We start from the raw sequence: 24,363 nt of genomic DNA on the forward strand, positions 1-24,363 counted from the left end.
TGCATGCATCATATATACTAGGAGGAGTACAACTGGGGTAATCCATAATGGACAAGGATCTGGGGGTTTTGGTAGATCATAAGCTTAAAGCGGAGGTTCACCCACTGATGCAAAAATTAAAAGCCAGCAGCTGCACATACTGCAGCTGCTGACTTTTAATAATCAGACACTTACCTGTCCTGGAGTCCAGAGATGTCGGTACCACAGCTGATGTTTCCATCAGCTGTCGGGTGCATGCCGCCTCCATTGCAAGTAAGGGAACCCGGCAGTGTAGCCTTTCGGCTTCACGCCGGGAACCCTACTGCACATGCATGAGGCTCCACTCCTCTCTCCTACTGGCCTGGCAACAGGGGGAGGAGAAAGGAGGAGGAGGGAGCACCAGCCGTGGCGGGCTGAGGCTTCCGGAAGTGGGGAAAGCATACCTGTGAAAGACAGGTATGCTGTCCCCCCTCCCCCCCCAAAAGGTGCCAAATGTGGCACTGGAGGGAGGGAGGAGTACAATGAGCGGAAGTTCCACTTTTGGGTGGAACTCCGCTTTGATAAAAGCATGCAACACCAAGCTGCGGTTACCAAAGTGAGCAAAGTCCTTATTTGTATTAAAGAGGAAGTAAAGGGCCATTTTATTTTCGCATACTAACACATTATGTTAAACTTAACTGCAAACAACGTCGTCACTCCTGAAGGCCGCATCCATCTTCGCCCGTCTTCCGTCTGGGTCTGCTGACCCTGGCTGTGTGATTGGCTGGGGCCTTGTGACATCACTCCCACGCATGAGCACGGGAGTTGCTGGTCACAGCACAGGGTTCTGGAGAAATGGCAGGTCTGGAGTTGATTCTAAGTGTGGTATTTGCATTTGGAATCTATTGCTGTGAACCTACATCATGCGTTCCAAGGAAATGTCCATGCAAGTGAAACAGGCCATTGTAAGGCTTCAAAAATAAACAAATCCATCAGAGAGATAGCAGCAACTTTAGGAATGGCAAACTCAACAGTTTGGCACATTCTGAGGAAAGAAGAACGCACTGGTGAGCTTAGCAAAATAAAAAGGCCTGGATGTCCATGGAAGACAACAGTGGTGGATGATCGCAGGATCCTCTCTATGGTAAAGAAAACCCCATTCACAACATCCAGACAAAGGAAGGACACTCTGCAGGAAATGGGTGTCTCATTGTCAAAGTCTACAATTAAGAGACTTCACGAGAGCAAATACAGAGGGTTTACCACAAGGTGCAAACCATTCATAAGCCTGAAGAGTAGAAAAACCAATTAGACTTTGCCAAAAAAAATCTAAAAAAGCCAGACCAGTTCTGTAAAAGCATTCTTTGGATGGATGAAACTAAGATTAATCTGTACCCGATGAACGGAAGGAAAAATTATGGAGGAGGCGTGGAGCAGCTCATGATCCAAAGCACACAACGTCATCTGTAAAACATGGTGGAGGCAGTGTGATGGCATGGGCATGCACAGCTTCCAGTGGCACTGGGCCATTGGTGTTTATTGATGATGTGACAGAAGACAGAAGCAGCCAGATAAATTCTGCAATGTTTAGAGATATACTGTCAGCCCAGGTTCAGCCAAATGCAGCAAAGTTGATTGGACGGCACATCACAGTACAGATGGACAATGATGCAAAACATACTGCAAAAGCAACCCAGGAGCTTTTGCAGGAAAAGAAGTGAAATATTCTGCAATGGCCGAGTCAGTCACCTGATCTAAACCCAATTGAGCATGCATTTCACTTGCTGAAGGCAAAACTAAAGGCAGAAAGACCCACAAACAAAGAACAACTGAAGATGGCTGAAGTTAGAGCCTGGCAAAGCATCAGAAAGGAGGAAACCCAGTCTGGTAATGTCCATGGGTTCCAGACTTCAGGCAGTCATTGCCGGTAAAGGATTCTCAACAAAATATAAAAAAATAACATTTTATTTATGATTATATTAATTTGTCCAATTACATTTGAGCCCCTGAAAATGAGGAGACTGTGTATAAAAATGGTTGCAGTTCCTAAAATTTGTACTTGATATTTATATTTAACCCCTTGAATTAAAGCTGAAAGTCTGCACTTCAAACCAATTTGGATTGTTTCATTTTAATTTTATTTTGGTGGCATACAGAGCCAAAAGTATGAAAATTGTGCCTGTGTCCAAATATATATGGACCTAACTGTATAATTTTTTTGCTTACAAACGATTTTTATTATTGTAAAAGGTCATAGTTTAGTACAAATGTGTAAAAGAAACATAGGTACATCCAAATATATCAAGTATGTACTTAATATGAGGTGAATGGTACATATACAAAAGAACATAGCAATACAACATAAGAACAATAATGGTGAGATCTAAGTATGGATTTTCCCATCAGGTTATATAATTTAAAACACAATTTTATTCCATAATGATATTATTCTTAGGCTATATAAGGTGATATTTAAGGAAATGGTATGTCCCAAGAGGATCATTTAAAAAAAAAAAATGTGCATGGTGTCAAAGAGTGTATGGTGGATACGCTCTGAGAGTTTTATTTGTTCCATTCTACTCAATACCTGGGACCAATGGACTGTTGATGAATGGCAATTAAAAGCTATCATTCAGTGGATTGAGTTAAACAGTGTGTGTATTAGTCTAATATGCTGTGTGGGTACATTAGGTATAGGTGCAAACAATAAACACATTTTAGGGGTGAGGAGAATTTTTTTGCCTATAATATGTTCAATTTTAGCAGGTGCCTGTAGCCATATTAGTTTCAAAACTGTTCATTCCAAAAGGTGTATAAGATGATACCTTGATCTGGGCATCCCCTGAAGCATATGGGAGAAACCGATGGATAAAATGAATTTATTTTATACGGGGTTAGGTACCATCTGGTATCATTTTGCCCCTGTACAAATCATTAGTAAGACCTTATCTGGAATAGGCAGTTCAGTTTTGGGCACCAGCTCTCAAAAAGGATATCGGGGAACTGGAGAAAGCGCAGAGAAGGGCAACCAAACTGATAAGAGGCATGGAGGAGATCAGCTATGAGGAAAGATTAGAGGAACTGAATTTATTCTCTCTTGAGAAGAGGAGATTAAGGGGGATATGATCGACATGTATAAATACATAAGGGGTTCATATAGTGAACTTGGTGTTGAATTATTCACTTTAGGGGCATCACAGAGGACAAGGGGGTACTCTTTATGTCTAGAGGAAAGGAGATTTCATCTCCAAATACGGAAAGGTTTCTTCACAGTAAGAGCTGTGAAAATGTGGAATAGACTCCCTCCATAGGTGGTTCTGGCCAGCTCAGTAGATTGCTGGCCTGGATTCTTTCCTAAATGTACATAATATAACTGGGTACTAACATTTATAGGTAAAGTTGATCCAGAGAATATCGGATTGCCTCTCGGGGGATCAGGAAGGAATTTTTTTTTCCCTGCTGTAAGCAAATTGGATCATTCTTTGCTGGGGTTTTCACCTTCCTCTGGATCAACTGTGGGTATAAGATTGTGTATATGGGATTGTATGATTTTTTTTTTTAATTTTTTTTTTTATTGGTTGAACCAGATGGACATTGTGTCTTTTTTTAACCTGACTAACTATGTAACTATGTATGACATCATTTGCCTAGGCAGAAAACCAGGAAGTAATTAAAGAAATGTAAAAAAAGAAAATGTTTAAAACAATTGTAGCGCTGGTATTTTTAATACAGACGCTATAAGTAAAAATTTAGTTGTCTGAAGCTGTAGTTTAGCTCAGACTGCAATTATTGTAAATTCTGGTTCTGTTTTAGCTTGGCTGGTTTTGTGGTTTTGCCCTTGGCCTAGGGATGGCGCCCTATTATTTCGGCCAAGGTTGGAAATTGCAACAAGCTGGGTGTATTGAGTGCCTCCTTGCCCGGAAACAGTCAGTGGGTGTGGTCTGCCTGCTGTGCATTCTGGGAGAAGGTACTTAAGGACCAGACCCCGTGACAGGAGGGAGTTCCGACCTGATGGCCCTCCTGGCCTAAGGTGTGTATCGCTGCCCTCAAATTGTCTCGGGACTGGCTGGCCTGAGAAGCGTCGTTACTGAAGGTAGGCCCAAAAGTCTTGGGGCCTACCGATCCAGGAATGGTCCTGTGCTGCCTTACCTGCGAGAAGAAGCCGAGCGACTGTAGGATCCAGGGGAGGACTTTTCAGGAGAGGACTGCGCAATAAGGCCGGTGCCTCTAGAAGAGCCTGGAGACTCAGTTGGAGGATGCATCCCGGGTCACCTACCACACAGTACCGTAGGTTCGGAAGAAGGGAACCGGTACTATGTGATCAAGCCTTTGATATTGCAACAAGTCGCTAATTACCCAATCCTGTGGCAGAGTATTGTGTAACAGTTACACCAAATCTTAAAGTCTGTGGCAGAGACTATGACCGAGCATCACATCAGCTGCTAGTTCAGTGAGAGAGGCCTGTCCGGTGGTTGCTGAATCCAGTTGTGGATCTGTTGCCCTCTGGATCAAAGAGAGTGTTCCTGATCTGCAACTTCAAGGTACCTAAATTCCCCCTAAACCTTCCATCTTTCTATTGCATGTGTCTTACTTAAATAAAGCATAGAAGAAAGAGACTGTGTGTCAGAGCTGAAATTACTAAAAAAAAGTCTTTAATGGGACCCCTATGACGGATATGGTGAAACAGTAAAGGAACGGTAAGCCCAATCAAATACCAGCAGCTCGTTCGGGGGTAAGTGCTACACAAGTAAATATGATATACTTTCCTATCTATTTACTAGTGATAGCAGCAGGAGGATTAAAAATAATCAATGTTTATTGGGAGAGTGAAGTTCAACATAAATTGCAGCTGCCTGTAGCTTCTAGAGTGTGTATCTAAATCCTTGTGACAATCTAATCTCTGTCCTATTGTTGTTATCTCACATGCACAGTGCCAGATAGCTAGGTCTGTGCTACTGTATGTATGTAAGGATCACCCTGTAAGCAGGTTGAAATACTGGTTAGTGAGGCAGCTGCTGCCCAAGGCCTGTTGCCCACATATTCCACTGCTCTGTTTTTCTCCCCATGCTGATAATAAAAGGGGAGAGGGCTCTGTCCAGTCAGACAGTCTGTAAAGACACAGACAAGACACAACATGTAATCTCCAGCCACATCACAGAGCTGCTGCAGCTGCAGCCATCAGAGAGCCTTGCTTGCTTCTAGGAACCTTCCACATGTAGGGGGATTGCTGGGACCTGCAGTCCTCCCTGAAGAAAACCAGTTCTGGAGATCTGCCACTGTGGACTCTGCTGTATATGGACTCTTGCCTGTGCAGGTACGCTGGGGCAGCCACAAGCCTGAGTTAGGGATTAGTTTAGGGAAAAGACTGTGCACTTCGTTTTGGAACTGTTATGCTGAAAGTTTCCAGTAAAGCTTTTGAAACTTTGTCCTAACCTGGTCTGAAGTTACTTAAAGGGGTGCATGGTGGTAATGGCATATGGGAGAACAGGGCCTGTAATGCACACACACCGGGTGAAGTGGTGACATGCCATTGCTAGGGGCAACAAGTACAAGAGAAGGATGATATGACAGCCAGACAGCGGGAGACGGTACTGGCAGGGGTGATGGGTCTCATATATAGTGATGGGATCGATTCATAGTCTACCTCCTATGTAGTCGATGCCCCAGGAACTGGGACTGGATCCATATGGCAGAGACCCTAGGAACCAAGCTGTATTGTACGGAAGAGAAAAGAGTTAATTATGCGTGTGCATGGGGTTCACGTTGGTGCCTAGCTGGACCCCCTTCTGTCACTGAGAGATAAATGGCAGAGTCAAGCTGCACTGATGGAATGGGACACTGCTCGGAGGTGTCTTCAAAATGTCGCATTCTGAGCAGGTGTATGTATTGTGGGCCTGGGAGACACCTGTATGATAGCGTCGGGTTATAAAACAGAAACACTGGGGTGTACAGTTTCCTTCTAAGTTGGGGTACCCCCATAATGTTGATGTCACATGAACGTGCTCCCGCCTGGTCCTAGGCATTAGCGAGCATGTATATGAGACCCCAGGGTACGAGATCCCAAAGGAAGGAGAAGAGTTAGAGGGAGCGGAAAGGCCTTACGTGCACCGGGCGAGTCGGTCCCGTCCAGAACCCTGCAATCTATTAGTAAATTAAATTGTTTATTACAATAGAGATTACAGTTGTGCTCATACGTTTACATACCCTGGCAGAATTTATAATTTCTTGGCCATTTTTCAGAGAATATGATTGATAACACAAAAACATTTCTTTCACTCATGGTTAGTGTTTGGCTGAAGCCAGTTATTATCAGTCAACTGTTTTTACTCTTTTTAAATCATAATCACAACAGAAACTACCCAAATGACACTGAGCAAAAGTTTACATACCCCGGTTCTTAATACCGTGTATTGCCCCCTTTAACATCAATGACAGCTTTAAGTCTCTTGTGGTATTTGTGGATGAGGCTCTTTATCTTCTCAGATGGGTAACTGCCCATACCTCTTGGCAAAAAGCCTCCAGTTCTTGTAAATTCCTGGGCTGTCTTGCATGAACTGCACGTTTGAGATCTCCCCAGAGTGGCTCAATGATATTGAGGTCAGAAGACTGAGATAGCCGCTCCTGAACCTTCACTTTATTCTGCTGTAGCCAATGACAGGTCGAATTGGCCTTGTGTTTTGGATCATTGTCATGTTGGAATGTCCAAGTACGTCCCATGTGCAGCTTCCTGGCTGATGAATGCAAATGTTCCTCCAGTATTTTTTGATATCATACTGCATTCATCTTGCTATCAATTTTGACCAAATTTCCTGTGCTTTTGTAGCTCACACATCCCCAAAACAGCAGCAATCCACCTCCGTGTTTCACAGTAGGAATGGTGTACATTTCATCATAGGCCTTGTTGAATCCTCTCCAAATGAAGCATTTATGGTTGTGGCCAAAAAGCTCAATTTTGGTCTCATCACTCCAAATTACTTTGTGCCACAAGGTTTGAGGCTTGTCTCTGTGCTGTTTGGGTAATGTGCGCGGGATACTTTGTGGCATTTGTGTAGTAACCCACTTTTGCCACAGCTCGCTACGCACACACTGCAGATTGGTGTCTCCCTGATGTGTCCCTCATTCTCAAGTTCAAAAGTTGGGAGGTATGCGGTTAGTGAGGCTAGGTTAAATAAGGAGTCAGCGTCCGATATACTATAGAGCCCAGAGGTGGTTCAACTGTGATTTTAGACCAAATTTTAAGAGGACTTTTTTGAATGAGTTATGGATTTTGAGCACTTTTTTCACTTGTTTTATTAAGGATTTATTGTATTTATATTATTAGCACGTGAGCACTTTATAAAAAGAATATTAATTCAATGGATTAATATTTGTACTGATTATATAATTTATTGCACAATAAGGATATTTGGTATAATGTACAGCGCGGCACATTGTTTTGATTTATGTATTATTGAGCACAAATATATGGGAGTGTGATCAGTGCCAGCAGCTGAAATTCCTGCATAGATACCTATAAGGATAATTTAGGTGATATACTCTGGAAGCTCGCAAGGCATTTTTTCCATATTTAGAAATAACTAGATATACCCGGGTATATGTGCACAATTCTACCAGGACTATAGATGGGCCCTTTGCTGATAATATCTGTTTGCACCTTGGATGTATGTACTATTAGTAATCTTTTTTTTTATAAAGAGTTTGTACAATTTCTAGACTTGTGTGCATCTATATACTTATGGTTAATGTTATATGCTGGTTGTAATGTTATATGGTTTGCTCCCAATTACTTTGATTAGATTACTGATGAATTTCTTAGGAAGGGAATTTCCCCTCTTCAAAGAGGTCTTGACCTGGGTGGAGCACTGCTAACTTTTTTTTTTATCAAACCCACTCTTCCTCTGAAGGTTCTGGTTCTCCTCTTTATCTACAGCAGTGGCGGACAATGCTAAATATTTTGGGGGGTGTCAAACTAACGGCAGCCAACCCCCCGACCCAGAGGAAACGCATGGCAAGATGGCGGTCGACGCAAGCACCCCTTGCGCGGGCGGTGGATGGGAAGGCAGCGCAAGCATCCACCCACCCACAACCACCCGCAAGCACCCAAATTGAATTCTAGAATTACCATATATGCAATCAGTAAGGGGGGGAATTTATTAGGTTACAAGCAAAGAAAGGCAAATAAACATCTTTGTACAAGAAATTTAAAACATTCTGCACAGTCTTCACTTTGCCGTCATCATTTGTACAAACTCTGCAAGAAAACAAAAAACAGTAGTGAGTGGCTAGCCAATGTTAAAGATTAACTCCAATTTGTGGAGAAATAAAACAATCCCCTCTGGGTGACCAGTGAACATCACAAGGATTTGAAAAAGATCTGTTGCATATTCCTACCTGCTTCTCCTCTGAAAGAATAGCTGTTTGTTCTTCTATGCTTTTGGATACTGATTCTCTATGGGAGTGACTTTTTCAATATTGATCAGCTGATGTACTTGCAGGGCTCTAATGAGGACAGTTGCAGGGTCTGCATAACTTTGGAAGTGATTCCACTTTTAGGAGTATCTCCCCAATGAGATTTTTGTTGCAAATGACGCCTAAAATCTGACATGTATCTTACTGCAGACTTTTGGGTAAATTAGTGAGCCACATTTCTGGGGAAGTTCTGTACACCAGCTGTGCACAGAATGCCTCCAGGTTGGCATATTGCATTTTAATTTTACAGAAAATTACAGGGCTGCAGATTTAAAAGGAAATTGTTAATAACATTAAAGGAGAAGTCCAGCCTGAATTAATGCTTCTAAGGAAAAGTTTCCATTCAAACATAGGCGTGCATACGGGGTGTGTCGGCTATACCTGGGCACAGCCTAATCACCCCGTGCAGCGAAGATTCCCCCTGCTACTGACACCATCCACTGCACTACTGACACTAATCTCTGTCCTACTGACACCGTCCATGTTTTAATACATTTTAATATATATAGGAGTGTCTGCAGGGACCTGACAGTGATTCAGGGCAACTAAACTTTGCTTTTGAACAAGGCCTCGCTGACTTCTAGCTGCAGCCAATGTGGAGCAAATCATCCTCACCATTACAGCAGCACATCCAACTTTTCTCACCAACTAATGTAAATGATAATTTGCAGTAAAGAGGTCTTCAACCCAAAATCAGCATTATATTGCAGCTTACCACTTTTCAGATGTGGTACGTTCGTTTTCATGTTCTTTTTTCTTTTTTTCATGTAGGTTTTTCATCAGAGCAATCATTTCTGCAGATGCAATGGTTAAGAGTGTTGAGATAAACCATTTAACACTGACACATAGCTCCCAACTGTCCCTGATTTCGAGGGACTGTCCCTGATTTGGAGCAATGTCCCTCTGTCCCTCTTTCCTCCTCATTTGTCCCTCATTTTGGTCTGATCTATTTAGCTGTATATAAAATGCACTTTTTATCTATCAAAAAGTGTTTTCCAGCACTAAACCTTTCATCTGATTTCTAAATTGCTGCATTTGTAAATTCCAAAAGCCAATATAAAGGAATAGTAATGGTAAAAAAAAGTCCTTGTGGGTTTAACAAATCTTGTTTTTTTTTGTACAATTCTCCTTTAAGGGGGCGTAGCCAGGGGTGTGTCCTATGCCTGCATACTTTTGCTGATAGGTGTCCCTCATTTCCATCTCAAAAAGTTGGGAGGTATGCTGACAGGGGTGCTTACAATGATCAGCTTTTATTTATTTATGTAAAACCTTTATCCCAAAAGAAAACATTGTTACTGTAACTGCTTAAAAAAGTGTGAGCTGGAGTTTGGCTTCAGTTTGTTTGTGCATCTAAATCTGTAAGTGCATCTAACACTCCCTTCCCCCATTATTAATAATGCTGCTGTCCAAGGATGTCTGTTGCTCCCTCATCCAGAGAGTAGGCACCCTAATACAGGTGGTGTGTTACTGGCTGGATCATCAGGTGAAAACAGAGAGGGGGAAAACCCTAAAAAAAGAAAACAAATGCACTTACCACATCTAAAGATTGCATTTAATTGATTTTGGGTTTAATATCTGTGGTAGTGCACCTGTGGCCAGGGTAGGGACATTCCAGCATTTACATATTCCCAAAAAGTGATTCATGAGCTTTAAAAAAAAAAGTCCCCACTAACCTTTGTAGCTGTGGACATTGTGGAACAAACAATTGTCAATCTCAAAGCAAAAGTAGTAAGTTGTGTTGCATCCCCAGCAGCTTAGCATGACCTGCTAACCCCTCCCCCTACCTACCCTTCTGTGCTGCATTAGAGATCAATGTGCTGCAAAGTCACTGCAGGGGTAAGAAGACTGAGCTGGGTAGCCAATCACTGCTGGAGGGGGGCTCAGAGCGTGCTTAGACAATGTAAACTTTGAGACTTTACTCCAGAATATATGTAGCCACATGTGCTCTACGTGTCAAAAGCTACAGAGCTTGAATGGAGGGAAGGGGACGGGACCACACCATAGCATACCTCCCAACTTTCTGAGATGGGAATGAGGGACACCTATCAGCAAAAGTATGCAGGCACAGGACACACCCCCTGCCACATCCCCTTAAAGGAGAATTGTACAAACAAAAATTAAGATTGGTTAAACTCACAAGTGTTTTTTTACCACTACGGAATCTACAAATGCAACAATTTAGAAATCAAATGAAAGGTTTAGCACTGGGAAACACTTTTTGATAGATAAAAAGTGCATTTTATATACATCTATATAGATCAGACCAAAATAAGGAACAAATGAGGATGAATGAGGGACAGAGGGACATTGCTCCAAATCAGGGACAGTCCCTTGAAATCAGGGACAGTTGGGAGGTATGCCATAGTACATCAGTATTTAAGACATGTACGGAGCTGTAATGAAGTGTAAGCGCAGTACAGCCATGACAGGGTGCAAGGAGCTTAGGAAAAGGTTAATAATGAGGAGTGGTTTAGGGAATTCTGTTCTCTGTTAGGATTGGGAGGATCAGTGTAGAGGGGAGGAGTGTGGAAGTTTGGAAAGTAGCTGGGGGGAGTGGGAAGGTCAGTCGTAGGAGAGATAGCCAGGAAGAAAGTTCAATTGTCCCCTGTGATATAGTAGGTACAGGATGAGTGAGTTAGAAAATCTGTGGGCACAGTTGAGGGAAGCAGCAGAGACCCATGGCTCTGCCTGGCTCCAGAGCCAGATCGCTTCCACACTGCAGGGGGCAGGACAGGGCCCATCTAGAGAGCGGCCTGCCGCTGCATGGGCTAGGAGGTCCAGACCTCCGGAGCGCCTTAGCCCCGACAACACTCCCAGGCCTCACCAGAGACTGGGGAGTCATGGTCGGACCCCCTCAGGACCCCCGGCCAAGCAGTCAGCGCGGGGGGGGGCCTGCGAGTCGGCACCGTTCCCAGCTTAGTGCAGGCAGGGGGGACAGTTTACAGGCTACTAGTCCGGTCCCCTCCAGGAGTGCCCGTTTGCAGAGACAGCAGGCAGCCACCCCCGGCGCGGCTCCGGTCGGAGTGGGCTGCCCAGCGTGGGAGGAGGGGTCGTTCGGGCGCCGGCCATTCCCTGGAGACGGCCGGCGGCTCTACACGTGGCAGCGCCATCTTACCTCCTGGAGGAGGTTCTCCATGTAATCCCCGGCGGTCGGGAGGCCCCGCCTCCAGGTTCAGTTCTGGGCCTGGGAGGGTTGGCCATAAGGATGCCGGATCGTCGGCTGTGGCGCCGGATGATGATGTCACTGCCGAGCGCAGTGCTCAGGGAGGACGGAGCCCTCACAGGATTGTCGCCCCCTCTCCGGTCGCTCAGTCATCTGGAAGCAGCAGGGATGGAAGGTCGGTGCAAGTACTTCAACAGGAGAGACACCGGGACAGCGACAGCAGCAGCAGCGAGGAGGGTGAGCTGAGTGACGATCCCCAGGAGACAGCGGTGGAGTCTGGACAGACGGCTGGTGGGTCCTCTCGCCTAAGGCAGCCAGGTAAGAAAACCTTTTCTAATGTCGTTAAAAATGCACCTAGGTTAGTAGATGGGAATAGGAATAGGGGTGGTGGTGATATGCAGGGTACACTGGGGAGGGGGGAGGAGGGATTATGGGATTCTATGAGAGAGTTGCTGCGACGGCTTGAGAATGGGGTTCAACAGCCCTCGCCCCCAATTACCCCCTGGATGTCACAACCCACAAGTGTACGCGAGCCCCCTGCCGTGACGGATCCTCCGCGCAGGACGGCGACCACAGTGGTGGCGGAGACGCAGACGAGAAGTGACGGCGTGGGAGAGTCTACGGTGACCGCGACGCAGGAAAAGGACGCGGATAGAGTGAGACTGGCTTATGCGGCGAGGTGTGAGGTATACGTGTGCTTCGAGGGACCTCTAGGGGCGCATTTAAAAAAGGAGGTCAGGGAAAAAAATTGGAAGAACGATTTTTTCCGTGCTTCCGCTAGAAAACTTTAATTTAGACAGGGTAAAGCCAGATGAAAGTAAGAAGGAAGAGGAAGAAAAGAGGAGGTACAGACTCATTCCGCGCACGTTTGCTAACTGGTTGCAAGCGTTTGCGATTTTGGCAAGCGTGATCGGGGAGAAAGCCCCCGAGAATTGCTCAGCACTATTCTGTTACCTGGAGGCAATTAGCGAGGCGCATAGGGTGTATGGGGGTTTGGCGTGGCTTCGGTATGACGAACAATTTCATCAGCGGAAGGCCATTCGCCCCTCAATTAGGTGGGATCATAAGGACATTAGTCTCTGGATGAAGTTGATGACTTCTTCCAGGGCTACGAGCCCGTTTTTTCCAGGGGGGGTCGGCGGCGCCGCCTCAGTTGGATCGCCGGCCCCAAAAAAAAAAAGGGGTGTGCTGGCAGTTCAACGAAAGTACCTGTCGGTTCGGGAACTCGTGTCGATTTAAACACAAATGCTCGGGATGTAGCGGGACACATTAGTTCGCGAGATGTTTCAGACAAGGAAAAGGTCACACTGGTGACGTCGCTGGAAAAAGGGATGACGCCGGTGAGGTTAGAAAAGATGCTACCATTCCTAAATAGATATCCTGATAGGGCGGCGGCACAATTATTGGAAACAGGGTTTAGGGAAGGTTTTCAAATTCCTAGTTCGGTTCGGGAGATTCCGCCTGTGGACGAAAACTTGAGGTCGGCACTCCGACATCCGGAGGTGGTGTCGGCTAAGCTGTCCAAGGAAGTTGCGTTAGGGCGCATGGCTGGACCATTTCCTGATCCGCCGTTGCCAGGATTAATAGTTTCCCCGTTGGGAGTGGTTCCAAAAAAGGAGGTGGGCCAATATAGGATGATACATCACCTTACCCAAAAGGCGGCTCTGTGAATGATGGCATCGACCCGCAAGCTTGTGCGGTTACTTATACATCATTCGATGCGGCTGTCGCATGGGTTAGGAGGTATGGTAAGGGCTCCCTCATGGCAAAAACGGATGTGGAATCGGCGTTTAGACTTTTGCTGGTACATCCACAAATCGTTCATCTGTTAGGGTGTTGTTGGCAAGGGTCGTATTTTGTCGATCAATGCCTACCTATGGGTTGTTCGATTTCCTGCGCACTGTTTGAGGCGTTTAGCTCATTCTTCGAATGGGCGGTTAGGGAAGTGGCGGGGGTTAATTCAATTATCCATTATTTGGATGATTTTTTGTATATAGGCCCCCCTGACTCCCAGTGTTGCGGGGTGTTGCTTGGGACGGTGCAACACTTAGCTGAGAAATTTGGGATCCCGTTGGTGGCGGACAAGACGGAGGGCCCTAAGTCCGAGTTGGTGTTTTTGGGCATTACTATTGACTCCATGGCCATGGAATGTAGGCTGCCTGAGGATAAGGTAGTGTCCCTACGAGAGGAGGTGAGTAGGGCGGTTGAGAGGCGGAAGCTGCGTTTGAAGGAATTACAATCCTTGTTAGGAAAACTTAATTTTGCATGCAGAAATATTCCCATGGGTCGGATATTCTGTAAGCGGTTGGCAGCAGCCACGGCTGGGGTGAAGGTTCCCAATCACTTTATAAGATTGACTAGAGAATTGCAGGCAGATTTAAAAGTCTGGGACGCGTTCTTGGAGGATTTCAATGGGCGTTCCATGTGGCAAACAGGTCCGGTCAGCAACGCTGACCTGGAATTGTTTACGGATGCAGCAGGATCGGCGGGGTACGGTGCGTATTGCCGAGGTAGGTGGTGTGCAGGGCCTTGGCCAGACAGTTGGAAGGAATCGGGTTTCCTCCGCAATTTGGTGTTACTGGAGTTATTTCCCATTGTTGTGTCCATTGAACTGTGGGGGGAAGAGTTACGTAACAAGAAGGTTCGATTCAATTGCGACAACTTAGGGGTGGTTTGGGCGATTAATAACATCTCGGCTTCTTCCCCGCCAGTTGTTAGACTGTTGAGATACCTGATGCTCAGTTGTTTGCGCATCAATGCATTTGTGTACGCGGTTCATATCCCTGGGGTGTACAATAAGCTAGCGGATGCTTTGTCTCGTTTCCAGTGGGAAGAATTTCGCAGGCTGGCACCGGAGGCGAAGCGGATAGGGGAGACATGCCCGTCGGAATTGTGGAGAATTGCGCTGGAATCACCGCGGGCTTGATACAGCAGTCTCTCAGCGCTGGAACCTGGAAGGCCTATTGGAAAGTTTGGCAGGAATGGTTGACTTTGATGGCACAGGTAGGAGGGTCTGAGGATTCGGAGGACATGCAGGTATAAGTGTTATGTTTTATTTGTAAAAATTATTCAAATGGGGTTTCAGGACATGCGATAGGTAAGAAGATGGCAGCATTAGCCTTCTGGTTTCAATTAAAAGGGTTAAGGGATGTTACAAAATCCTCTTTGGTTCGCAGGGCGTTGAGGGGCTATAGAAGAGGTTCACACAAGAGAGACTCCAGACGCCCTGTGTCGTTTGCAGTGTTAAGCACAATTATTTCAAGTTTACAGAAGGTGTGTTCGGATCACTTCGAGCAAGTGCTGTTTAGAGCGGCCTTCATTTTGGCGTTTTTTGGGGCGTTCCGTATTGGAGAATTAGTTTCACCGTCAAAAAAGGTAGTGGGAGGCTTGAGGTTCGGAGACGTTCAGTGTTCGGAGCAGTCGGTACTGATTTGTATACAGCGCTCAAAAACTGATCAAGAAGGAAAAGGGGTCAGGGTAGAATTGCTTTGTGGACTGGACCCTCAGTTGTGTCCAGTGACGGCTCTACGACAGTTCATGGATATTCGACCAATAGGGGGGGGCATTGTTCATCCACAGGGATGGACAGTGCCTCTCTAGATTTCAGTTTACAGCGGTTATGCGGAAGTGTTTAGCGGAGGGTGGTCTCCCTCCGGGGGAATACGCGGGGCATTCGTTCCGCATAGGAGCGGCCACGGAGGCTGCTCGCTGGGGACTTCCTGAAACAGTAATAAAGAGGATAGGCAGATGGGAGTCTAGAAGGTATCGATTGTATGTTCGCCCGCACTTAATGTAATTGTTTTTTGTATAGGTTAAATTGGAGGGACTGCTGGGGTTTTGATTGTTGCTGGTATTTTTTTTTTTTTTATGTCTTTGCAGATCCCCCAAGATGTCTCATTTGGATACTGGGGCATTCATATGTTTTTTGGGGGGCAAGAAGGGCGGACGTCAGACCTGACGGTAGGCAGCTGAGGATTAAGAGGGAGGAGGGCATCGTTAGATGGCTCGGCATACCTGGTATGCGTTGGCAGCAAGTAGTTCCGGAGGTACACCGCTTTTCCAGACTGGATAGGGCCCCGGATATACTAGTCTTGCATGTGGGTGGAAATGACCTGGGCAGTAGGCCAATGAGGCAGGTAGTAAAAGACATACATTGGGATTTCCTCAGGCTTAGGGCATCTTTTCCGAACATGTTGTTTGTATGGTCGGATATAGTAGCCCGCATGTCATGGAGGGGGGCCCGTTCATGGGAAAAACTGAAAAAGTGCCGAATAAAAGTTAATAAAGAAGTGGGCAGGTTTATTTCCCGCAACGGCGGCATAGTCATACGTCATTGGGAGTTGGAAGTTGACACTTGGATGTACCTTAGAGGGGATGGTGTTCATCTCAATCCAGTGGGTATTGACCTGTGGGCTTTGGGATTGGAGGATGGCATTAGGCGAGCATTGCTAGTTTGGCTGCAGGCACAAGTGTGAGGTGTCACACTTCTGCTGCGGTGGCGTTAGGTCCTTGACGACAGGAGTATATATATGTCTATGGTATATAGATATATATGAAAAAGGAGGTTTTAAAAACGTTGGGACACATCCCAGGATGGAGTAGTCCGGTTGGTCTAGTGTCAGTTCGGACCAACCGGTAATAAGTGGGGGTCTGTGGTCAGTTAGTGTGTCCTCGAGACGAGTTAGCGGCTGGGGGCAAATGCTAACAAAAAGGGGCTACAGGCTCAAAAAAGTAAAAGAGGGTCGTCAGGGACCAGAAAACCAAAAGTTTAAAATCTCTTTGAATATTTTGAATACGTAAATTCAATTTTAAATATTTGAAATAAAAAGTTACAGTTTTATTGGTTTTGTTAATAAAGGCCGTAAAGGCCATTTACATCCATTCAAGTGTCAGCGTCATTAATGGTAGAGTATAAGTTTTACATGTATTGGTTGGGCAGTAAGGTATCTGGCTACCCTAGTCATGTTCTATCCTGCAGTAGTGATCGGTGAGAACTGCCTGGATTCTATAGTCAGCACTAAATCCCACACAGAAAAGTAACAGAGTCAATATGACTTCTACATTTAGCTAGAGAGGCACTTAAAGAGATACTAAACACACAAAGTTTAATTTATATTGTTCCTTCTATCTCTGTATGTGGATGATAGCGCTGTAATTATTTGAATAAAAACAAACAAACATCTAAGTACCTTTTCTCCTAATTGATATACGTCTGTCACATGACCCAGATCTCTCCCAGCCTGTCTGCAGGGAAAAATAAGCAGGAGGAGCTTCTAGTCCTCTACTGCTGGTCACATGTTCAAAATAAAAAAAACAGCTTTCAGAATTCAGAGTAAAAAATAAATAATATCAATAAAGTGTTTTAATTGGGCTGTCATTTCCCACTGGTATACGCCCACATGTGTGACTCTATAGTCACATGGGCTGCTCAGATGTGATAGGGAGGAAATGCTCAGCATAGAAACTCAATGAAAACTGAGCATGTGCAGAGCTGCCTCCACAGCTGCAAAATCTCTAGCTGAATTTGGGACATGGACAGGAGGGGGAGCTATAGAGCAGCAGGATCAACCAGGTTTTTTGCAAAATAGAGAAAATGAATCTCATAGTGACTGTGTGAGTATGGACAGCATGTAACACACCATTTATTGATAGCTTACTATGATGTGGGTTTAGTGACACTTCAGTCGGGCAATTAGACTGCTGTGTACAGATGTAGCTAAACTATACACCCATAGCAGAGTGCTTCTCTGTACAGCTGCAAGCTGGACAGGGAACTGGAGCCAGAACTGCCAGTCCTAGAAACAAACTGTCCAGGGACCATCAGAGGCACGAATGCATGGTTGCATGTGAAATACAGAAGAGCAGACCATTGACTTGTACAGGGTATAAATCTGGCTGTGCTCACACAAAGTGTGCATTGGAATAGCTTCCCTGCCAACAAGAGGCTCAATAAGCAAAAGACCGATCAAAAAGCAACCTACCTTCGTAATTTACTTTACCGTCTTCATCAATACCTGCTTCACTGATAAATTCATCAACCTCTTCATCTGTTTCTTTATAACCAAAGGTTGTCATAATAAGACGAAGCTCACCAGCACTAATGTAGCCATCGTCATCCTAGAAACAGAAAACAGTTAAAGATTGTAGAGGACTTTACAAAGTGAATTACATAGAAGTCTTCCTTGTATAGCAATACACCCATGGAAAGGAGTTTGTATGTCATGTCTTCAGTAGATTCTCTGTACATCGGCTGAAGAATGGTTGTTATTAGGGTTGCACTGATACCGATACTAGTATTGGTGCCGATACCGAGTATTTGCCCAAGTACTTGTACTCGGCAAATGCCCCGATGCTTTATCCGATACCTGGACAGTCAGGGGGTGATCGGTGGGGCGGTGGGGGGAGTTACAAGCACCGATCCCCCCCCTGTATAGATTTCAATGAAGTAGCTGACAGCCGCTTCTCCTCCTCTCCCCTCTGTGGCTTCCAGCTGCTTTATTGAAATCTATACAGGGGGGATCGGTGCTTGTAACTCCCCCCACCGCCGCACCGATCACCCCCTGACTGTCCCCTGTATACTCCTCCAGTCCCCCTCTGTGTCCTCCTACAGGCTCCTCTCGTCCCCCTCTCCATGTATTCCGCTCCGGTCCCCCCTCCGTGTAATTCGCTTCGGTCCCCCCCTCTGTGTATTCCGCTCCGGTCCCTCCTCCGTGTATTCCGTTCCGGTCCCCCCTCCGTATATTCCGCTCCATTACCCCCTCCGTGTATTCCGCTCCGGTCCCCCCTCCGTGTATTCCGCTCCGGTCCCCCCTCCGTGTATTCCGCTCCGGTCCCCCCTCCGTGTATTCCGCTCCCCCTCTGTGTCAATCTTTCAGGATGGAGAGCAGAGGAAGGAGCCAGTAAATCTGTTGGCTCCTTCAAATTCCAAATGAACAGAGTCAGTGATCACTGACTCTGTCCATTCATAACTGAGCATCGTAAACTGTGTTGGAGAGGAGCCTCTGTCTCCTGTCCATTCATGTCCAGTGCATCTGAGGCTGCTGAGAAAGGGACTGGGGAATCTGTGTCTTCAGTCCCTTTCTGTGTCTCAAAAGGGAGATGTCAGGGGTCTGTTAAGACCCCTGACATCTCACCAAAGACCCCCCCACAGGGCTGATAAAAAATAAATAAATAAATAAATAAAGAATTGTAATAAATAAATATTTAAAAGGTTAAATTGTAACAATAATTAAAAAATAAAATAAAAAGCACACTGAAAAATTCAGGACCAAAACCAAAACTGAAAATTCAGGATGTGCTTGGCCGAAAACTAAAACCGAAATGGACAGTTTTTAAACTTTTTTTTATAGTAAAAAGTAAATAATATTGTTTTTTTTTTCAAAATTGTCAATCTTTTTTTGAAAAAAACGCAGAGGTGATCAAATACCACCAAAAGAAAGCTCTATTTGTGGGGAAAAAAAGGACATAAATTTTGCTTGGGTACAGCGTCGTACGTCTGCGCAATTTTCAGTTAAAGCGACGCAGTGCTGTATCACAAAAAATTGCCTGGTCATTAATGGGGCAAATTCTTCTGGTCCTTAAAGCGGAGGTCCGCCCACCTTTGAAAAAATTAAAAACCAACAGCTACACATACTGCAGATGATGGCTTTTAATAATAGGACACTTACCTGTCCTGGAGTACAGCGATGTCGGCACCGCAGCTGATGTTTCCATTAGCTGTCAGGTGCTGCCGCCGCCATTGCACGTAAGCGAACCCGGCAGTGTAGCCTTACGCCTTCACAGCGGGAACCCTACTGCGCATGCACGAGACTCCACTCTTCTCTCCTACTGGCCCAGCAACAGGGGGAAGAGGAGGGAGCCAAGTTGTGATGTCAATATCCGCGGCTGTGGCTCCCGGAAGTGGGAACAGGATACAGTATCCTGTCCCTCCTCCCCCCCGAAAGGTGCCAATTGTGGCACCGGAGGGGGGGAGGAAACAAATGAGCAGAAGTTCCACTTTTGGTGGTTAATTGGTGCTGGGGCAGTCATAGAATCACTTTGGGGGTGGTGTGCAGAGAGGTGAGTGGCAACCATGAGATCTGATATGGAGTTCAGTTCAGGGAGGTAGAAATCAAGGAGTGACAAACCCTAATATCCCATTGGTGTAGCACAATTTGGAATGTTTTATTTTTTCTTGTTTATATGCTGAGATTTAGCAGAAAATGTGTGTATTTAATGAGAAAAGTAAATGGGAACCTCAAAGACTAGGTGCAAGAAACCTGGTAGTTTCACCACTGTAGAGAGGACTACAAATCCCAGCAATACAGTAACAATGCAGAATACCAACAGCTATAGAGGGTGTATATAGCGAGCCATGCATTATATATAGAGAGATGACTGCACTGTACTGTGTTGTAAAGAGATCCATGTACTGTACTGTATACAGGAAGATCCATGCATTGTGCTGTATACAGAGAGACCCATGCATTGCGCTGTATACAGAGAGATCCATGCATCGTGCTGTATACAGAGAGATCCATGCATCGTGCTGTATACAGAGAGATCCATGCATCGTGCTGCATACAGAGAGATCCCTTTCATGGGAAATAGGAAAAGGTGGATACTTTTGTCACCATCTATACTAGGCTCACCTCACTCTACAGAGGTCTCAGGTCACATGACCTTTCTGATCTAGTCATGCCTTATATCCCTGACAGTAAAGCAGAGAGATGAGCGGGGGGTTCCCCCAGTACTGGCTTTTCTATTGTGCTTATTGGGGTTGGTCTATAAATGGCTAGATTTCTCTCCTGCATTGTGTGCAATGTCTACCATTTCCCTCTTACATTCTGTTGACATCTTCTGTAGCTTTATTCCTGGCTGGCTATTCTCTGCAATCTCTTATGCATCTGTTGCCCCTCGATCTGAAAACACAATGATTCCCATCATGGGATGCCCTGTGTATTTGTGCATATGTAATATTAATAAAAAATGGTGTGCTAATTCAAGAAGCTATGCAGCAAAAATTAACAAAAATGCATAAATTACTATCCCTAATTTAAAAACAAAAAAACAAAAATGCAGTAATATGCCATAATATGCGATAAGTGAAACAGTGATAAAGTACACTAATTCAAAAAGCTGAACATCAAAAATAGGTAAATATGCATAAATGACTATCCCTAATTTAAAAAAACAAAAAATACAATAATATGCGATATGCAAAACAGTGATAAAAGTGCTCAAATCAAAAGCAGATTTTTTTTTATGTAAAATCAGACGAATATCTGCTTTTGATTTGAGCAATTTTATCACTGTTTTACATATTATGGCATATTATTGCATTTTTTGTTTTTTAAAATTATTATTATTACATATACACAAATACACAGGGCATCCCATGATGGGAATCGTTGTCTTTTCAGATCGAGGGGCAACAGATGCATATATACAGAGAATTCAGAGAATAGCCAGCCAGGAATAAAGCTACAGAAGACGTCAACAGAATGTAAGAGGGAAATGGTAGACATTGCACACAATGTAGGAGGCAAATCTATCCATTTATAGACCAAACCCAATATAGCACAATAGAGAAACCAGTAGTGGGGGAACCCCCCGCTCATCTCTCTGCTTTACTGTCAGGGATATAAGTCATGCCTAGACCAGAAAGGTCATGTGACCTGAGACCTCTGTAGAGTGAGGTGAGCCTAGTATAGATGGTGACAAAAGTATCCACCTTTTCCTATTTCCCATGAAAGGGATCTCTCTGTATACAGCACAATGCATGGATCTCTCTGTTTACAGCACGATGCATGGATCTCTCTGTATACAGCACAATGAATGGATGTCCCTGTATACAGTACATGGATCGCTTTACAACACAGTACAGTGCAGTCATCTCTCTATATACAATGCATGGCTCTCTATATACATCCCCTATAGCTGGTGATATTCTGCATTGTTACTGTATTGCTGGGATTTGTAGTCCTCCATACAGTGGTGGAACTACCAGGTTTCTTGCATCGGGTCTTTGAGGTTTCTATTTCCACCTCACGTTAAATACAAACATTTTCTGCTAGATCTCAGCATTTAAACAAGGAAAAATAAAACCTTCCAAATGGGAACCAATGGGATATTAGGGTCAGTCACTCATTAATTTCTACTTCCCTGAACTTCCTGAACTCCATCATCCACTCACACATTCCCAAGTGCACGTTTTTTAAATAAAATGCAATCAATCATTGATCACCCTTCTCACTAAATACACAATATACAAACAGATTGCATAGTGTATGGCCATTTTTATACAAGTACATAGGAGGGAGTGGACAGAAATACTCAGCTGTCAAGCCCCGTTCACAACTCTGCATAGCGGGAACTCGCATTCCCACATGCGTTTTTATTTTTATTTTTTTAGAGGGGGAGAGGCGTTTGAGTATTTTCACTCATCACACATAGGGCAGTCCATTCACCTGAATAGCCTCCCTACAGACAGCAATCACCCCAAAGAAGGTTCAAAACTATTTTTTAGAGCGGAGCTTGGTGCGTTTTTTACTGCAATTTTTGGTGCTGTGCATTTCTGAAATGCAAGGAAAGGCACAGATGTAAATGGAGCCTCGTTGTTTTTGTGTTACCGCACCAATTTCACTTTCAGACCCCATTCACATCTAGCATAGTGGAAGCGCACATTTTGTGGCTCGTTTTTCCTGTAACACGCATAGGGCAGCATGTTGGTTACAAGTGTTTAATGGGACATTTTGGCATTTTGTGGGTTGTGTGTTGTGTGTTTTTTACTGCGCGTTTTGCAGCATTTGCCCCTCGTTTTTTCAGATGGCAAAATGTGCGTTTGATTCTGTGTTTGGTGTGCTGTTAACAATTGATGGCACTGAAAGCGCAACTAGTCATTTTAGGTGTATAAACATGGCCATACAATATACAATCTGATTGTACAATCTCCTTTAGATTTACCAAATTATATAATAGGAGGAAACACCTATCTAGTCAATCATTCTGTATCCAATCAGGCAGGCCCTTACATTACATGGTAGTTGATGGTAGATCTTGTACAATCAGATTGTATAGTGTATGGTAAACTTTACAGAACCCAGGAGTCCCTTCTCCTGTTTTCAACAACTAAAACTACAACTCTATCCACACATATGCCAAATGAAAGAGCTATGCAAGATTAAACTTAAAGGCTAAGTTCACATTTGTTCACCTTTTTTTTTCTAAATTCCAGCTCACCTATGTACCAATATACCATTAATGTACTTCTTTTGCAAAAATATCAAAGCTTTCCATTAATTCTACAGATACTTACTTCCCTGTCTTCATGGATGTTTGTATAATCAGATTGTATAGTGTATGACCACCTTTATACACCTAGAATTACTAGTTGCGCTTTCAGTGCCATTAATTGTTAATGGCACACCAAACACAGAAGCAAACACACATTTTGCCATGTGAAAAAACGAGTGGCAAGTGCTGCAAAATGCACAGTAAAAAACACACAACCCACAAAACGCCAAAATTTACCCATTAACCACATGTAGTGCAGCCAATTGAAATCAACAGGCTGCCTTATGCGTGTCACAGGAAAAACGAGCCACAAAACATTCCCTCCTACTATGCTAGATGTGAATGGGGCCTGGAAGTCAAATTGGTGCAGTAACACAAGAACAATGAGGCTCCATTCACATCTGTGTGTTTCCTTGCATTTCAGAAATGCGCTGTACCAAAAATCGCAGTAATAATGCACCAAGCTATGAGCTAAAAAAAAGTCCTGAAGCTTCTTTGGGGCGATTGCTGTGTGTAGGGCAGCCCATTCAGATGGATGGGCTGCCCTGTTTGTGAGGTGTGAAAATGCTCAAACGCCTCCCCCACTCGCTAAAAAAAAAAAAAATGCATGTTGGAATGCGAGTTCCCGCTATGCAGAGTTGTGACCGGGGCTCGACAGCTGAGTGTTTCTGTCCGCTCCCTCTTATGTATGTGTATAAAAATGGCCATACACTATGCAATCTGATTGTATATTGTGTATTTAGTGAGAAGGGCGATCACTGATTGATTGCATTTCATTTCAAAAACGTGCAGGTGGGGTGGGTGGGTGGATGATGCAGGGTGTGTGCTAATGAGGTCAGCTGATCAACTCCTTCCTGTGTCATGACCTAAAATCTGATCAGGAAGTAAGACATTACTAATGGAAACATCTGGATACATGGATGAGCACAAGAAAAGTAAGTGACTGTCGATTTAATGGAAAACTTTGATATTTTTGCAAAAAAAGTACATGAATGCTATATTGGTGCATAGGGGAGCTGGAATTTAGAAAAAAAAATTGTACAAAGGTGAACTTACCCTTTAAAGAGAGTCCCGTAGCAAAAGGTGAAACACTGGGCGCAGGGACGGCATGACAGTGCTGGATAGCACAGATGCCGCTTTTAAGAGAGTTTCCCTTTTAAGAAAAGGGGAGGGGCTGGTCAGTCTGAGTACAGGGGATGTGATCAGGCAAGGGGGAAGTGACGTCAGTCTGAGAGCGGTGGAGGAAGAGATTCCCACCCGCCCGCCCTAGTTTTGGCAGTGTCGGCTTCCTGGAATAGGATAAGTTGTTACATTACATGTTCAAACATGCCTACCCATCCATGGGATGGGGGTGGTTTTATGGTACCCATCCATCGGATGGGGGTTGTTATTGTACCCATCCATGGAAGGATGGGGGTTGAGTTTGGGGTACTTTCAGGCTACGAGGGGTTAATCTGGAAGAGGTTAAAGTTTAGGTCACTGGGAAGGTTGGGATACCA

The 24,363-nt window shown here is 44.6% G+C and overlaps 1 protein-coding gene across 1 annotated transcript in view; it reads right to left on the bottom strand.

Annotated features, from left to right (window-relative positions):
- Positions 1-8,086: 8,086 nt before the first annotated feature.
- The window catches only part of LOC141140949 (neo-calmodulin-like), a 68,278-nt gene continuing 52,001 nt past the window's right edge, over positions 8,087-24,363 (bottom strand). The window contains exons 4-6 of the mRNA XM_073628508.1: positions 17,572-17,707; positions 9,143-9,221; positions 8,087-8,209 (exon numbers count right to left, since the gene is read on the bottom strand). Of these exons, the coding sequence (XP_073484609.1) occupies position 8,209; positions 9,143-9,221; positions 17,572-17,707 (216 nt within the window). The 3' untranslated portion in view covers positions 8,087-8,208. The remainder of the gene's footprint in view (positions 8,210-9,142; positions 9,222-17,571; positions 17,708-24,363) is intronic.

The sequence above is a fragment of the Aquarana catesbeiana genome, linkage group LG04 (assembly GCF_042186555.1).
Source record: "Aquarana catesbeiana isolate 2022-GZ linkage group LG04, ASM4218655v1, whole genome shotgun sequence".
In the NCBI taxonomy this organism is placed as follows: Eukaryota; Metazoa; Chordata; class Amphibia; order Anura; family Ranidae; genus Aquarana; species Aquarana catesbeiana.